Source organism: Simochromis diagramma, unplaced genomic scaffold (genome assembly GCF_900408965.1).
Source record: "Simochromis diagramma unplaced genomic scaffold, fSimDia1.1 OVJJ01000753.1, whole genome shotgun sequence".
NCBI lineage: Eukaryota > Metazoa > Chordata > Actinopteri > Cichliformes > Cichlidae > Simochromis > Simochromis diagramma.
Window position 1 is genome coordinate 3,666,836 of NW_024387523.1, and position 18,044 is coordinate 3,684,879.

At 41.8% G+C, this 18,044-nt stretch overlaps 1 protein-coding gene across 11 annotated transcripts in view; it reads right to left on the reverse strand.

Annotated features, from left to right (window-relative positions):
- The window catches only part of LOC120726662 (MAP7 domain-containing protein 1-like), a 53,327-nt gene that overhangs the window by 23,863 nt on the left and 11,420 nt on the right, over positions 1-18,044 (reverse strand). For 8 of the 11 annotated variants that reach the window (XM_040020412.1, XM_040020413.1, XM_040020410.1 and 5 more), the window contains exons 2-5: positions 8,839-9,057; positions 3,773-3,841; positions 3,536-3,556; positions 761-924 (exon numbers count right to left, since the gene is read on the reverse strand). In XM_040020412.1, the coding sequence (XP_039876346.1) occupies positions 761-924; positions 3,536-3,556; positions 3,773-3,841; positions 8,839-9,057 (473 nt within the window). The remainder of the gene's footprint in view (positions 1-760; positions 925-3,535; positions 3,557-3,772; positions 3,842-8,838; positions 9,058-18,044) is intronic. The other 3 variants (XM_040020408.1, XM_040020415.1, XM_040020414.1) reach the window with 1 other exon arrangement.

Below are 18,044 nucleotides of genomic sequence, written 5' to 3' on the forward strand. Positions count from 1 at the left end.
TTTCAGGTAGAATGAAAGAGGCTAAATCACAGCAGCAGTGTGTAAACCTGTAAAAAGTGAATCTCTTCATTTATTTTAATCTATTCAAAATGACAGCATGCAAAAGCATGGTAAATGAGGTCACAAAAGTATAATGAGATGCAGCCAACATATGCAAGGAAGACAGGAGGCTTAGATGTCACGTAGGGTTCCTTAGTGCACTTGCATAATTGCAATGTGAAGCCAAACCTAACTGGATCGAGTGCAAAAAGGCCCTAAGCTCATTAGTTACATAATGGGAATATTTTTATGATGTCAGCAATTAATTTGTCCACCCAACACTTATGTGCAGCTTGTTTGCTGAATGCTTGGCATCCTCTCTGTGATGGCAACACGACTAGTTACTGCTGTATGATGCTGTTATTCAACAAAGCAGTTTTTCCACAGTCAGATAGTAAAATTTATCAATCTGAAGTCCCAGGGGAAATCACCGAATACTAAAAACTGTGTACAGCAGAGTGTTTTGGTTACATAAACACTCTCTTACCCTACTTAGCGCTCAATTTAAGCAGAGCAGAAACGTATTCTGTGACTGGACATAAATATTATTTTTTAGTATTCGTTGCTTCTTCCAACAGCTGAGTGATAATCATCAAAATCAACCTATAAAATAACATGAAAGGGTTCAAATATGCAGTGTTTGCTACAGAGTCTATTTTTGGACGATTCAGATGTCAACTTTAAGAACCAAACAGATAAATGGGAAGCTTGACTTTTTCACCTTGTTCTTTTCTAGCTTCTGTCTCTGTTTCTCCTCCAGCAGTGCTCGACGTTTCTCCGCCTTCAGCCGCTGCTCTTCCAGCTTCCTCCTGCGCTCCTCCAGCTGATTCTCCCTCAGACGCCGGGCCTTCTCCTCCTTCTGCAGCCACTGAGCCTTCTTTGCAGCTGCAGGGTCACCACAGAAAGAAAGAGAATTATTTACAAAAAACAATATCAGTTTGAAACAGTTTATTTAGGTCTCACGTGTTAGCTGCTTCTGCAATGCTGTGAATTACTGCTATATAAACAAATGACTCCCTTTTCCTTATTTGGCACCTTAAAGGGGAGCTACTATGACCTTTTATGGCTTAATCTTTTTTACTCTTGGACTCAAGTAGTTCTGCATTAATTACAGTTTAAAAATAGTCAAAATGTATAATTTTTTGAGTCTTGGTTCAAACCCTCTGTTCATAATCTGTCTGAAACAAACTGCGCTAGCTCCTCGAGTTTTAAGCCAGCTTTCTTCTGATTGGCTGCCCCTCATAAACTGACGTTTTGGACAGTATGTGGGTGGGGCTAAAGAAAAAGTGCTCTCACTGACATCAAACACAGCCAAGACTAGAAAAACTGTCTTAAGCTTGAGCTTTGGGCTCCTTCTACATATGCTGACCTCATTATTTGAATCTTCGGCCATGATTAATATGAGCATCCAACACTCCATCAGTATAACTTTATATGACAGAAAATAAGGAAAAGCATAAGAAGTCCACTTTAAAAAGGTGCTTTGTGGGTTTACAGTGATTTTAACTCTTTCAGCACATTTATGGATAATGCATTTTACCATTGATTATCGTATGTTTGTTATTTGGTGGGTTAGAATGCTAATTTTTGCTGCTTAGTGCTTAACATGAAATAGAGCTAAGACTGATTAATTCTGCAGGCGTCTGAAGCTGTGAGGGTGCCAGATAAAAAGTTTGATAAAGTTATTAAAGTTCATCCTGAGGAATAGCTCATCCTTCGGGAGCCACAGATTTCTGTATACAAACTCTGTGGAGATGTTTTACCAGTAACCTGAAAGATTTGTCTGCGTTTGGTGCAAGAGGGAGAAGAGGGGAATCACCACAATTATAAAAGGTATTCTCTGGGAGATAATATCATGGCAATCCATCCATCTGTTGTCATAATATTTCAGTCTGGACCAAAATCCCTGGAGCTGTGCCTCATGCCTGGCTAAAGCATAAGCATTAGACGCCAGCGTATCATTAATATATTATTTCAAATGTTATTTTGGAAAAGAAAATGTAATTTATGCCTGTTATTGAAAGTCAGTTCTTTATTTGTAATAGCATATAATCAGCTAAAGATCTTTAAAGGCCTCTAACAGCAGCACCCAAACAAAACGGGTAAAACAGACGGAAGACACTGTGTTCATTACACTTTAATCCTGATAACAGTAAATAAGCTGAAGTTCCCTGCTGTCTTTTACAGCACCCTCCAGCATATGCCAGTTTTTCTGTGCACACACACACTGCTGTGGCTCATTTCTCCGGGTAACGATCAGACTGCAATCAATCGTTTCTCAATTTAAGAGCCTTCATCTTACGCAGCACTTACTCGTCTTCAATCAGCTTCCATATCATACTTTATATGAAAAGAATGAAAAAAAGATGGACGGGTAAGTATGGGTGAAGATGCGGGAGGGTTACAGGCTGGATCCAGCTGAAGGAACGGCATGAAATGTCTTTGTTTATGAGTTAACCAGCAACAGGAAAACTGCACTAAGCTATGCAAGGATGCAGCAATGGTCTGACACAAATACGTGTTTTATATTTAGTTCGGTTTTCTGCGGCTCATCTTCGCTAATGAGCCAACGACACGCACACGTCTGCACTTCATCAACAGCGAGAAAGACGTCTTCACTCCTCCTTAAATCCCATTCCTGAAAAAAATCTAATTATCCATAGCAGGACTGAAAAATATGTCAGGTTAACGCTTCGGAACTTGCTTTCACATGCTCATCTCTGCACGAAATATCTAGAGCACAGTTGCAGTTACATAACAAGCTGTCATATATAAGGCATCACCTGCATACTGTGTGCAACAAACTGCAGGCTCTACACTGAAGAACGGCTTAACACTGCCACATAATTACGCGCAGGGGCAGACGGCTGAAAACGAAACTTATCTCCGAGCGTCTGAACCTGGGATATTCTCGATAAAAAGGCAGCGACGTTTAACTTTAACTGCTGCAGCATGACCACATAACTGATACTAATGGAAGCAGTAATTAAATCTAATCTGTCTGCGAGGCCTGGTCTCAGTTTATGGTAATGACTGCTCATTTTTTACGCCGACTGCCTTGGGCTCTATGGGACGTCTCTGCTGGGAAACGCCCACTAAGCTCTGCTCCGATTGGCCGCCTGCGCTTCGGAGACGTCCTCCGCTTCTCATGTGTTTGGACCGGCCTCTGTGTTTTTATAAGGAGAAGTTTCATTCTGCAGCCACAAAGTAAAACCCAAATTATAGGTGTGGAGCATGCACGCTGGGTGGGAATGCAAAACACAAAAGCCAAAATAGATTCAAACATGATAGGAGCAGATACGTTTAAACCAAAAATGAGGCTGCAGACCGATCACGGAGTTCAAAAGTTTCCACCGAGTGGCGACAGATAACCAAAGCGATCGGTGATGGAGGGGAGAAGAACGGGCACGGCAGAAAGGAAAAAGGATCCACATAATGATGCTGATTACTCCCACATGGCATGACTGCTGCGAAAGCTTTTAGTGAAGCCCCTTACCTTGCAGCTGAGTTTGCTGTTCTGAGCGCCATGCAGGAAGAAACAATAAGAGACGTCAATAACCGTCAGTCACTTCAGAGCAGAGTGACAGATTCACAAAGAGGGATACAAAAGATAAAAGATGTCGACACATTAAGTTGGTTACAAGAAATCCCTGCTTCATGCATCCAGTAGCAGTGGTTTCTGGAGCTGACAGCTGAGTCCATCGTGTTTTATATCCGCTTTCTCATTTCTTACCGATGTATCTGGCTCTTTCCTCCCTCCGCTCCTTCGCAAGCTTCTGTCTTTGCTCCGAGCTCACTGAGTCTGTAAGGGAGAAAAGAATTACTTCACAAACACGTGCATATTTTCACATCAAGTTGTATTTACTATTCATTTCATCTCTATCTTCACTAAACTTATAAAACAATAAGCTAAAAGATTGCAGAGTTATTGATCATTTTCTGGTATGTGAGAAGTAGACTCAAGACTTAAGAGAGCAGGAAAACATTTCTGGTTTCCTACATACTAAAAATTGTAGTATTACTATGATTTTGTGTGTATAATACTACAGTACTATATATACATCAGCTTCAGAGGCAGAGCTATAGTGAAAAAAGCTGATTACTGCTACGGAGTCTCAGCTTTGAAATGGCTAAAATCTGAATCCCAGAAAACATCATTTGGCCTACTGTGTGAAGAAAGTCATGAGTTATTAACCCCAAGCAGACCCAAACTAAATGGCGCAATTCTTGCAACTCATGGACTTTGAGTATATGAGAGACCTGTTTTCTAAAAAGCCATCCTGAGAGTCGTAATGATGATTGTGATATAAAAAACGCAACTTATTTTTAAAACAACACCAAAAGAAACATGTATTTACTTATTTTAATGCGCTTCCTCTTACTATGTTACAGATTTATAAGATAAAGAAATAGTTTGGATGTCACGCTTCCTCCACTCGATGTTCAGCATTGGAATCCCTCAGGATTTTGTGCTCAGGCTACTCCTGTTCACGCAGTACACCCAAGACATGTAGAAAAATTAACCAATCAATTGATTTGATCAATTAATCAAGCAGTGGCCCAGTTTCAAATGATAGGAGCTGATACTGAGAGGGAATCAACAATCCTCTGGTGTGGAGAGCAGAGAACAACCTACGGTAAAGCTTAATTTAGACTTTCTGTCCAAACTTATGACAGAACTGGAAACCCCTCTTGACCTTACACCACAACCTTCCACGCTATTAAAGTCGTGCAGACCTGACATGTGGTTGCATTTCTCAGGAGGTGCAGGTCAGGTTAAGTGGAAGGTTACAGTGTTACAGGGTTAAAAAGGAAAGAGCTTGATTGTTGTTGTGTCATACTTCTCCACTATGAAAATCTATGAAAATCTGAAATTTATTCTAGAAAGCATTGTAACCAGAAAAATAGAAAGTCAAACCAAAACAAGTCTCATCACTCATCTTGAAAAGCATTTAGGAAGCTTTTATGAAGCATTATCTCATTTAACTTTAATTTCATTGATCACTCAGACATAATCACTCCTGTTGAACTGCTGAACCAGTCAAATCTGACAGAAATTAGGTTTTAAAAACCTTATTTTTCCCTAAAAGTTACGCATTTCCCTCCAAGTTTGTTGTTTCAGAACAGATTTAAGCTCAGGATGCGTTGACTGCCGCAGCTCCTCTTTTTATAGCATCTCTATAAAAGAATATGCCCAGAATATCCCGGACACAGATCTACTGAGGGTCAATGAAATAGATGAGATAAGGTTTCTGTACAGAGCCCAAAAACAATAACTGCCCCAGATACAGCGTCTTCAACCTGCTGCAGTATGCCAAGTGATCCATGACGATCCCCTGCAGTAACACCAGATTTAAGAGCAGTTTCTCTCAATCTTGTGCTGTATGATGATTTTTAGAATGAATTCTGAACAATGTTGGGAATATTTAACATCTAAAAAGGAGGTGATTCAGTTTCAAGGTCAACATTTAAACTCCCGTGTGTGATTTGCTGTTCAGACACGCTCATCTGAAGCAGTAATTAGCCTGAATCTTGATACACTTTGGTGTAACGTGAGGATTTGCGTAGCTCTCTCTGACTCCGAGAAGCCGTGACTGAAGAGCTGCTGAAAAAAACGGGACTCCTGGGGTGCTCGCCGATCCCGTCTCCTTTTGTGGTTCTTCTCTGTGCTATGCAATATGTATGCTACGTCTTCTAAACCAATCACAGAGGACCTAGCACCACTTCAGCCCATCTCCATGGCAACCCCCCCCCCCAACACCACCTTGCAGAGAGCATCCTACATAGCTGTATGCAGGCGTAATAAGAACAGAGAAGAGCGAATCTCCAGAGTGAGCCTGCAGGTCTCGTATCGCCGAGACGTCACTTAATGCATCGCCACCTCCACCCCATACTGTACTCCACATCCCCACAACAAATAACAACTCGGCTTTCATCCACGACCAGCTGTCCTGTGGGAATGGCTCACTAACAGAGTGAAACTTCCATTAGAATAGAAAGCATGTGAATGTCCACACATGAGAAAAACGGATAGCATGAATAGTCCACTCTCTGCAGTGAACGATGAACACGAAGAGCCGGTCTCGATCAGAAAACAAATGAACCCCACAGCCGACGCAGAGAGAAAATGCTGACTCCTGTTTTAACAACTAATAAAAGCCTCACAGCAGGCGAAGAAAAGGGTTCAGTTCTGCTAATGCTGAAGCTCTAACTCATTTTTATTTGTCATTTTAACACTATATTAAAGCAGTTCTGACCTCGCACTTAAATGGCACTGCCTGAAATTGGGGTTCGACTGTAATAATAAGCACCCCAAATGCGGCCTGTTTTTCCACAGATCAATGACATTCACCTTGAAACTGTGTAAGGAGCATGTGCAAGTGTGCTTTGAGGGGTAAAGGTGGATCTGCAGAGGCTTCATAGCGAGTATAAACTGCACTAAATGGTCATAATGTCCTATTTGCTTGATGCTGTGTCCTGAAAGCCTGTGAGCTGAGTTTCTCCCACAAAGGGCTGGAGAAAAGAGCGTTAATCCCAGATCTTGGTTGTACTTTGTAAAGAAGCACAATAGTTCTCGCATTAACTGTTCAACGTGCGTGGGATGGGCTAAAAATACTCCAGCAACGATCTTCATGTGAATAACAGAAGGCGCAAAACCATCTGACTCTCAGTGGGCTGCAAAGCGAGACACATTATCTCGTCGTACATTACTCACCATGCGACATGAACAGGGTCAGATGTGTCAGGCGGGGTTGGCAGGTCCGCTGCATGGACAGACTGCATGAGACTTTCATTTTAAAGTCTAAATTGTAGATATTCATGCATCTCCAATAATATATGTCTCATATATTTAAAATGAAAGAATTTATTTACATCCAAGTCCTACAAAACTGACTCTACATGAACACATAAACACTCAGAAATGTCCTCTGCTGCTCTTTTGATATCGCCTCTAAGTACTGGGCTATTTTTAATTGCCCCTTAGCACACAATTGTGTGCACATGCACACAATTTCTTGAAAAGGTAAATATATTTTTCACAACTCAAATTAGCAGGAAGCTGTCTGCTTCAATGGTGGTTGCGGTACTTCAAATACCGCGTGGTTTTGCAGTAAACAGAAGTCAACACTTCTTACTTTGTAATATTCTGACATATAGATTAACTGTGAGTGAGGGATCTGGTTAGAGCAGATTAAAGACCAGATAACGTGCGATCTCAGTCCATTGGACATTTCTGTTCTCACCATCTTTCAGGTAAGTTCTTGAAAAATTAAGAGCCAAAGTGCACGTGTGAGAACAGCTTTACAGACCTGGCAGCCTTTGATTTATGCCACAAGCAGCTAATGCAGCAGACTACAGAGGTCTCCCTTCTTTGTGCCTGTACAACACCAGCTTCAGAGGCAGACTTCATGCAGCTCCCTCAGGAGACACAAAACGCTTTAAACAACTTTTTTTCACATGAGCAGCAGCGCTCTCAGAAGACCCGAAAACCGCCTTTGATGTGTAAAATCACTGGAATTCCCCTTTATGTCTAAAACAAACAAGCAACGATACGTCCACAGAGGCAGGAGCTCAGGAGACTCTGACTTTAAGGAAGCTGAAGGACAAACTCTGCAGCCTCCCCATTTGCAGTGACAATTTTTCCTTAAATTTACGTTAACCACCTCTCATCATTTATGAAGTCACAGTTAATCAAGAGAAAAACTTTCATTCTGATCCAACTTTGGAACAAATACAGAAAGGCTTTTGTTACCTTGTTTGTTGGACTCTGTCTAGAACTATTGTTTAGCTGTTTACACACCAAAAACAATTGTTTCTGTGGTTTTTGGTGTTTCACCTCAGTTGACTCCTTTGAAGAAAGTGGGCAGTCAGCAGTGGTGATCCCATCACCCCCACAGATATGCTTTTACCACTTCTTCTCTTCTTTTTAAAGATAATTCACAGTTTAAGTGTTATCCATGTACTGTGAAGGGAGAATTACAGCCTGCTCTTCTATATTTGTTAGTTGTGAGGGCTCATACCACTCTGAAGTAACTTAAAGACATCATTGCTTTTAGGCTAAAAAGCACTCAATGGAAACCACTGGACCCGCTCACAGCAGGCTCATAAGTCGCTATCATCTCTTGTCGTCTTTGTCTTTGGCTAAATAAAGACCAAGAACACAAACACTAGAACAATAAACCATCATAACAGGTTTTCAAAACTATGCAAACTAGACAGGAACCATAAACTAAACTCGAGATACTAAAATAATAAAGAAAACATGACCCAAAACACAGGGTCACAAAACAAACTCATTAGCAGAAAACCCAAAAGTAAGTAAAACTTAAAAAAAAAAAACAGTAATACAAGAAATCAGACTCACTGTTATAATAATGAAGAGATTAAAATAAAAAGGGGCAAAACTTGCTAAATACTTCCTAAAGACTGCAGCTCAAATAGTCAAATAGCGCGAGTAATAGTAGCCAAGCTTACCAGGATGAAAATGAAATCAAAAGAAGAAACAAAACCTCAATCTAGATATAATCAAACCCCTACAAAAATCTTAAGAAGAACTCAAATACTCCAAAACCACTAAAACCAGGGCCTGTAACACTAGAAGGTCGTCTTGTATAAAATACATTTTTCTGTACACAGTCCACAAAACCGCCACCTTGCTGTACATCATTCCCGTCTCTCTTTGACCTCCTTTCCATTTACATCTTCAGTGTAGAGACATAAAAGTCCCCTCAGTTGCTAAACTGAGACTGGCTCTCTGTCCTCGCTGCCACAAACAAGGCTCCAGACAGCTCAGTCTACCTTTCTTGGGCTGAGGGCTGCTGCTGCTTGAGCCAGGCGTGGATGGCCGAGCGTCTGTCTTGGAGGAGGCATCTGTCTTAACGGGGGTCTCTGTTTTGGAGCTGGAGTCTGTTTTGGGAGAAAGGTCTGAGACGGCTGAGTCCTCTGGAGTCAGGAGGTCTTTCCCCAAAGATTTGTCCCCATTCTGGATGGACTGGGAGTCTGTCTGCAGGGGCAGAGCTGCAACACACAAAGGAGAAAAACAACATAAAGTTGTGGTGCTTATTAGCGTGTAATTATCCCAAAAACCTCTGCACACGAATCTCCTCATGCTGTCACTGCTGCTTTTTGTCAAATACGTGATATCCTGCTGTCATGTCAGTCATCATTACTGTGCAATCTCCGAGGTGAGACTTCCAGTAAAAGCTTTCCATCTAGCTCCTGAGAACCCGTGAAGCCCTCGACAGCTTCATTAACGCAACACTTCAGCTTCATTAGAAAAAATCCTGCATTTAGTCCCCGATGGCTTCAGTGCAAAAGAGGTAAAAAGTCTCCTGTCAACACTAATAAACACAGGAGCAGCAGGTGAGCCACAGCGTGGAGATTAAACCTTTTAAAGACACCACCACACACATTAATAATGAGGCTTGGAGGCTAAGACAGAGAGGAAAACATTAGAGATGGTTGTGTAAGTCTGCTTCAACTTGCTTCCCTAAAATAAAGAAAATGTTTGCACAGTTATAATCACGGGAGTAATTAATACTAAATCAGGCTGAACATCCCCACGGAGCCACAGAAAACGATGATCTCACTCCGGTTTGGGGCTCGGCAAGTTTCTCGACTTCATCTGAGACTCTAATACTTCTAACTATACACTTTCAGGGCTTACACAGAAACATGTTACTGTTCAAAGAGTTTGTGCGATAATTTAGGTGCATTTTATTTCCCTGCTTTTCACAACAGTAAGCAGTAAAAGTCCTTGGATTTACGTAGCAGTATCTCTTGCAAGGATACTTCACCATGCAGACCACCGACCTTCAGATGATCCGCTCTACCCCCAAACCACAGCTGCTCTGGGTTTTGTTTCACTGAAATTAAACGTTATTTGCATTTAGACTGGAAACCTAGGAAACCAGGTGGAAACACATCCTTAGTCACGGGACCGAGTGGTCTGAACTGAACTGAACTGAGGCGCAGAAACCCAGAGAAACCCAGAGAGCAGAGACAGCAGATGGTTTAACAATATTTTATTACGTTTCTAGGCTTAAGCGCTAGAAACGTAGCAAGGACAAAAAACAATAAGACGTAGAGTCTGACGTGGCGTGGCCTGGGAAACGTGGCTAGGGCGAGGGAACGGGACCTGAGATGCAGAGTGGAGCTGAGCAGGTAACGGTCACATTGCAGTAGGGAACACAGAGTGTTGAGAGGGGAGTGACGAGAATCCAGGGGAGCTGAGTGGCGTGGCAAGGCTGACCTGAGATCCGGGTTCTTCAGATGGAGTGTGATTGCAGGAGGGCAGGCAGTTGAGGCACAGAGTGATTTTTAAAACGATTGCTTTTGTATCCTGAGTCCGGAGGTAGCGCGTGAGCCAAGATGAATCCAGCAAATGGGTTGATGACGAACTGGCGGTGAATGCACATCAACATGTGGCTTAAATCCCCCTGGCTTGATTGACTGCCATTGGCTCCAGGTGTGCAGGAGCTGGAGGAGGTGGCCCTGCCCAGGGGCGGATCCCAGGTAGGTTCAGGAGCCTTATGGAAATTCCAGCCAACCACCGCAGACCATGACATCCTTGTCTTTCTACTAATAGGAAGGTTTGATCCCTGGCTGTATCATTCTACAACACACTGAAACCTGAGTTGCTCCTGATGCCTTCATGTGACTGTAAGACTGAAAGCACTTAGACATAGAAAAAACTGTTTGTATGAATGTGTGTGAATGTGTAAATGAGGCATGTTGTATATGTTGTATATCGAGCAGAGCAGAAAAGCGGTATAATAACCAGCCCATTTGCTATTTCTGCTGCTAGTATCAGAATTAGTAGTTTTTCTTTCTTTTTTTAAGTTTGTTATGTCAAATTAAGAAAAATGAAAAAAACAAACATGTTTTGAAGAATTTTGAAATATAAAAAATCTTTTTATCTTTGTCCCAGATTGAGCTCTGATGCATTTGTGAGCCATTAACTGCTCTGTCCTCTCCCTCTGTAGTTTTGTCCTGTTTGATGTTCGTCATCTCTCTAGGCTTTTCTTTTGTCTCTTCACCAGTCCGAGCTCATGGTTTCCCCTCCCTGCGCCTGGTTCTGCTGATCTCTTCCTGTAAGAACGGAGTTTTTCTTCCCCACTGTCACCGAGTGACTTCTTATAGCAGAGCACTAAATCTTTGGGTTTCAATCTTAATTGCAAGATCCATACCTGACAATGTAAAGTGTCACCTCGTTGGGAATGCAGATAACATGAAAAGGGTTTAAAGTATCCTTCGGATGACTCTGTGTTGAACTGAGAGAGGTATTTTGTTTAGTTGTTTTCTCATCAATCCCATGTAGAAGCAGCACAAGATCCTCACAGACCGTTCAACACCAACATCTCTCAAACTCCACGTCACACTTTGTAGTGTAGCCTGTTAAATGTCTGCAAAGTCAGACGCCTCAGTGATTATACAGCTGTTTTCACTGGCTTTACAGGCTCTGCTGTACTCCCCGTTCCTCCCTCTCTGGATAGACACCTCCGTAAAATCAATAATTTAAACAAAACAAACAGAAATATTTCTAGTTACAACCCAACCAAACAGTGTTTTATGTTGTTTCTAAAAATGACTAATATTCTCATTCGGGTCATGAAGATCATAACTGACCCATCATCCTGTTGAAATCCCTGCTCTGACTGTCCACACTGGGCGGCTTGCTGATGCTGTCGCTGTGATCTGCTCAGTAGCTGCTTGTCCCTCCTTCCCTGTGTGTCACGCTGGAGGAATCGGTGACACTGTGCACAGAGCGGCAGTGACGCATGGCGGTGCAGGAAGAAGGTACATTTTGTGCTCTTCTACAAGGACATGTGGAGTTTGAGAAGAAAGATTTATAGAGAAAGAAGAGCTGGAGGACAATGGGAAACAGTGCAGTGGGCTGTTTTTGTCACAATGGAGGTGGACTTGAGGAGAAGAGGAATAATGAGACAGGAGCTGAGACAGAGTGAAGCAGGAAGATGAGAGGCTGGAGGCTTGAGGGCAGCTCTCCACTCAAGTCAGCCAACAATGGGCAGATGGAGCATGACGCTCTCATCAGGCCGGTCCAAACGCTCACCGAACCACATAAATCACAGATTAACACTGGGCTCGTCTCCAGCTATCCCCACAGTATTCAACAAAGGCCTTAATGCACAGTACAGCACAGAATACTAATGGGGGAATAATGGGATGTGAATTAAGCCCCCTGTGTGTTTAGATAAGGAAGCAACTGTAAGAAAAAGGATGCAGGATCATGTTGAAACAGGGCAGCAATGCTACTACTCGATGTTGAAAAAAAGGATTAGGATTTGGCAAAAAGAGGATTGCAGTGCTCCTCCTTCCACGAGGAGATTATAAGTGTGGCTGACTTGAACTGAAAGAGTTTAACAGCCTTATATAGCTAAAAAAGAAGCCAGGATTCCTGGAATTTAAAATATTGATGGGAAAAACACTAAACTGCAGGTGCTAGGAGCTTCAAAAGATAGTCACCGGAGAAACTGCATATATAACTGTATGCATTAACGGCACTGTAAGTCTAGGGTGATTCACAGTTTCTGCAGACAGCTGGGGACTCATTTCAGTAGATGCTTCTGCAAATATTACAACTGGAATATACGTCAAGCCCAGTAAGACACAACTTTTACTCTTGAGGTGAATGTTCTCTTCTTCTGCTTTGCATCACAGATTTTCAAGTTTTGCCAGAACTCAGGGAAGCAAATGGCAAGTTTTTGCAGAAGTCAGCATTTTCTACGCAAACTACAGACATCTCTTAACTTGTAAAGTTTAGGGAAGCTGAATGATTCTTTTATTTAGGCTCATGCATGTGTGCCAACAGGAAGTCACCATCTCTACTATGAAGCAAACTAACAAGGAGCAATGCTCTGTGGACCTATAACTGCAGAAGTGAGTTGGACGTGCAGGTAGGTCGTGAAAAACTGCTAATTCAAAATCGCTTTTCATCAATAAATCCATAAAAATCAATGAACACCTCCTGACTGAAGAAAAAGCGCTGACTCAAAGAAAAGGGCAAAAGAGAGCGCCAATGTGAAAGGATGTGTGAAAAACAGCACAGAGATACAAAGATATGACGCATGAAACATGGAGGCGTCTGCAGGGGCCACTTGCAAACTTGGGCTGACTAAATGTGTGTTACTCAGACACATTACTCAAATAGCACAGAACACATAGTAGATTAGTCTGATATCTTTATTTAAAGTATTGTGTACTGCTACTGGTGCAGGGTTACCAAGGGATTACCCCAACCATGAATCCTTTTCATTGCCTGGTTACCTAAAAAGTCTATAAAGGATCTAAACTAAATCCAGCCAAGCAGGACAGCACTAAAAACAGCTGAGTGCTTCACTTACATGTCAATTTTTCTAATCTCATGATCAAATGCCTGTTTCTCTTTCTTTTAGGACTCTTACACACAGTTCCAGGAAAACTCAGATAAAGTATTTTCCAGTTTTTTCTGGAGGAAAATCTAGTCTTAAATAAATTGTACTGCATCTGTAGATTATCACAGAGTGCCACGGCGAGAATCTGCACAGCAAAAATGACAAAACAAAGAGCAGCTATGGCAGAGGACTGGCTTCTGCTGCAGATCTGACTGAGAGTACTCATTACTTTAAGTGCAGCATGGGTGTGGCTGTTTCTATATATCTCTGACAGCAGTGAAAGGAGAGGAGCTGGATTTTGCTTTCTGATGGGACTACCATCTGAAATCTCAGGGAAGAATTAACTCTAGAACTTTTTTATACCTCTTTTGTAATAAATCCTGCAAAAATAGACAATGTTTATTAGTGTTAAGGTTTGTGTAGCTGCCACCAGCTAAATCTGTACAAGACTTTAATCAGTGGACAAAAGAGAGTAGAGATGACTCACTTGTCATTATTAAATGATTTGAGCTTCAACAAAGTGTCTGAAAAGGCTTTGTGCTCTGCAGAATCACCATTTATCAAATGCAAGCTAATGTGTCCACCGTGTGACAGCTGGGACAGGCTCCAGCTCCTCCCATGACCCTTAATTGGATAAACGGTAAATAAAATGGAGCTGTCTGCCCACACCGGGGTGAAGGAAAGATACAGTAAATGTCAGGTAGTCAGCAATGGTAGCAGATTGGTGGAAATCATATTTCTTTATGCTTTCCAATGATCTCTTCATCCCTCATGCTCATCATCACCCATACGTGTGCTTAAAGGTTTGAGAATGAAAATGCTTCTAAATGTTTCAGAAGTTGCCTAAAAATCATAACATTTTATTGTTTTCTTCATTATTACATTTTACTGCAATAGCTGCCTGAACATCTATGGATACACCGCAAACAGTAACCACTAAAAGATCATTTGGCATACATGGAAAAAGAGAAAAGAAGGCTAAAAACTGACCGTAGAAGCTTCTAGGTCACTGATTTTAGTGAAGGTTATTTCCATGGGGTATTGGACAGGAGTGTGGCTAAAACTAGGGCCCGAGGTGCTCCCCTAACTCTTGTAGTTAAATTATATGTTTCAGTGGGACAGCTATGTGTCCTAATGCTAGTTTATGGGGGTCTGTGCACATGAAAATGACTTCTTCTTCTTATACCACATTGAAATTTCAACTTGTTTGGACACGCCATGTGCCACCTCACTGAAAAATTCCAGGAAACACGCCTGGTGCAGGATGATTATCCTTCAAATGTAAATAAGAGAAAGACGAAATCCATGCATATGGACACTTATGTTTCTAATTTGTAGGATTTTTAAGGTTTTTAAACATTTGCTACATTTAATAGTGATTGCAGGTGAAATTCAGAAATAAAACGTCCGGGCTTTACACAGATAGGTTCATTGGGGTTTTCATGTGGTTATATAAATCATTACATCCTTGTCACTCAGCAGGGATCGTTGGTTTCAGTTCATCATACTGAGGTTAGATTTACCCACTTTTCATGTCACTTTAGAATTAATTTTTTAGAGAGCAGAGAGCTGGGTGGTGTCCATGGATAGCATCAAATTGCTGTGGATTGATATCTTGCTCTCCTGGCACACGAGCCATGCTCTTTCCGCCTCTCTCACCTGAAGAAACAGCTGCCGTGCAGCCCATGCTGGCTGGTAGAAACCACGTGATCATCGATCATGTGACCAGCTCCATTTAACACAGAAACACAAATTCAACATGATGTTCACCCGCCGCTACCCCCTCGGCTCGTCGTTCCTCCGCCGCCGTCTCAGGTTTCTGTGCCACTGTGACAGACTCTGGGTTTATAAATAGCAATAAGCACCATATTGAGAGTGTCACCCATAAAAGGGGCTGGCTTCTCTCACAGTGACCACAGACTGGCACGTCAGATTTACTGCAAAGACACAACAGGAAACTGTTTGTGTGTGGGGCATGCTGGCTGGTAAAACCCAAACGGAATAAACAGAATAAAACAAGGAAGACGGAAATCAGTGCTGGTAACCTGACAAACAGGGAGCCAAATTTAATTTCAGCTGAAATTTACCAGTAATACTGCGGCGGCCAGCATCTCTGGCAATGTCCCCCATAGACATCTGCTTATACCAGCAGAGAAGCGTGTACAGGGGGGTGAATAAGGAAACCCCAATGAAATACACCAATGACCCCCAGTGCCAACTGGCTACAGAGTACTGGGAATTTTGGTAACCATGTTTATTTTATTTTAGAAATGACCTTTAAATTGGGTCCCAGGTGGCCTGTACACAAAGACGAATTACAGTACAAGAAATTAAAAGCGGCATTAAACAGGTAAATAAAGAGATTTTTAAAGTCTGTTAGCATTCAGTCTGCCATTACCAACATAGCATGGACACTTGCTTTAATAAACTTCGGAGATTTTACCTTTTTTTTCATAACAAAGACAAACAATAAAATGGCTAAATCAAGAAAGATGGTCTCTGTGTGCATTTTAAGACTTACTGGGTAATTGAGATTAACCAAAGGGGCTTAAGATGTGTAACATATTCTGTGTTCAATATCCCCACACTGGAGAGCCCTAGCTGTCCACCTTAAGCTAAAGGAAAAATGTCCAAAAGGTGGAAAAAAAGCCTTCGGGTGAAAGCCATTAGCTCGCACTGCAGGACTGCCTGCCTCCAGCAGGGAAACAAAACGATGCATTTGGCTGAAAATCTGAGCAGCACCTACTTATTTACCTGAGGCTGCTGGCAAACTGGGCAAGCAAAAACAAAGCACTGCAGACAGATGCATTGATGTTGGGTGAACCTGTTTGCTTTAGGTGCTGCTGTTCAGCTGCACATTCTGAACCGTTGGTAATAAAGTCCTGGTAATAACCAGTTTCTCACTTGTAAATACCATTCACACAGCAAATGCTTCCAATTTTGTGCTTAACACGACTGCAGCGCAAATACAGATGCCTCAAGTCAGCCAAAGACCGACGATAAGGTTAGTTAATGACCTAAAGCCACACATGTGGTAGACATTAAAATAGTTTGCACAGCCAAAATTCATTCTAGAGCACATGATGTGGTATAAAGATAGAGTTTTCTGTAATAATTAAGGTTCTATTTTCATTATTCATTGATGCATGTGTATATTCTGGCAAAACCTTTATTATATAATAGCAGAATTATTTACTGTACATAAAGCATTTGAAATTTCTTTTAAAAGTTAAAGCCCTGCGTTGTGTGAAGCAGGTCAACTCTGTTGTTAGTTACGTGAACTAAAGAGCCAGTATGTGAACACACACATATGCGTGTGTGTTTGTGTCTTAGTGATGAGTGGGACATGTCAGATCTGGGTCAGCCCGATCTCAGGAATCTCTGGCATTCACATTTGCGTTGCATGTATCCAAACAGCAGATGTGCGTCTTCTGCATGTGTCTCCATGGCCTGCGTGTGCCGAGGGCTCGCAGGGACCTGGATAAAATTATCCGCAAAACCCACGAGGGATTCGATTAAATATTCCCTGTGTATTCAAAGAAACAATGATAATATCGCACTGCGTTTACCTCCATGACAAGACTGACTGACTCTAGGAATTTGCAATATTTCACCCAAAAACAGAGAACACGAGTCCTTGACGGATGCCTCCACCTCTTCTTCCTTTGTGGAAGGAAAAAACGGAAATACTCTTGAAAAACAAGGGTCTGTGCCCCCAGGGAAAGCAGAGGAAACACATTCCTGGGACCAAACAGATCACCACTCTGAGCGTTAGGAGAGCTTCTTCTCAACGACTGCACTAAACTAAAAAATTCACTTCCCTAGATTCATCTCATGACAACCGACAACACGACCAAGTGAGGTGAAAGGTCACTGGACCTAAAATCAAATATTCGTGGCACAAAAAAAGCAGTACCACTGGCTCTGACAGCACAGGAAAACTTGAGGCCTCGCAAACAAATACTGCACGAACCTTTGAACCCGTCAGGTTATCCCGTCGACGCCGTGAGAGGTCAGAGGACAGACAGCTGTGCTTGTAATCAGTTCAAAGTTGCAGCAACAAGCGACAACAAAATGCAGCGCTACGAATCACTGTCACACGTGGATAAACGCCACTTCCCCCCCTCCCCTGATCAAAGAGGAGAAACCTCTAACTTAAAGCAAGGCTTCAATTACAGACTGCAATTACAAACACAAGGAGCTCTTGTGTTTTGGGGTTTGGTAAAGGTGACACTATTCTTTGAATGGTTTAACCTTCTTTAACCTATTAAAACAGTAATTCACCCAAACTGAAATCCATTATTTTGCTTTTTTCACAAACATATTTACAAAAAGTTAAACCTGTTTTCATACTAGTTATGCAGAATATATTCAATATCACCAGATACCCCACATCGTGATATTATTGCAATTTTTAAGATTTTTGCAAGAGTATTGCCGTAATGTATATTCTGCTTTCTTTTCATGTCATTTATAAGATCGCCAAATTATGTCCCCAAAGTTAAACTGCCAAATTGTCAATATCGTTTTTTTACAGATAGAAGAAATGTATCTCAGTTATTTCTTTACTGCAAAATGCATTTGTTACTAAAACCTGCCAAATGTTGACGG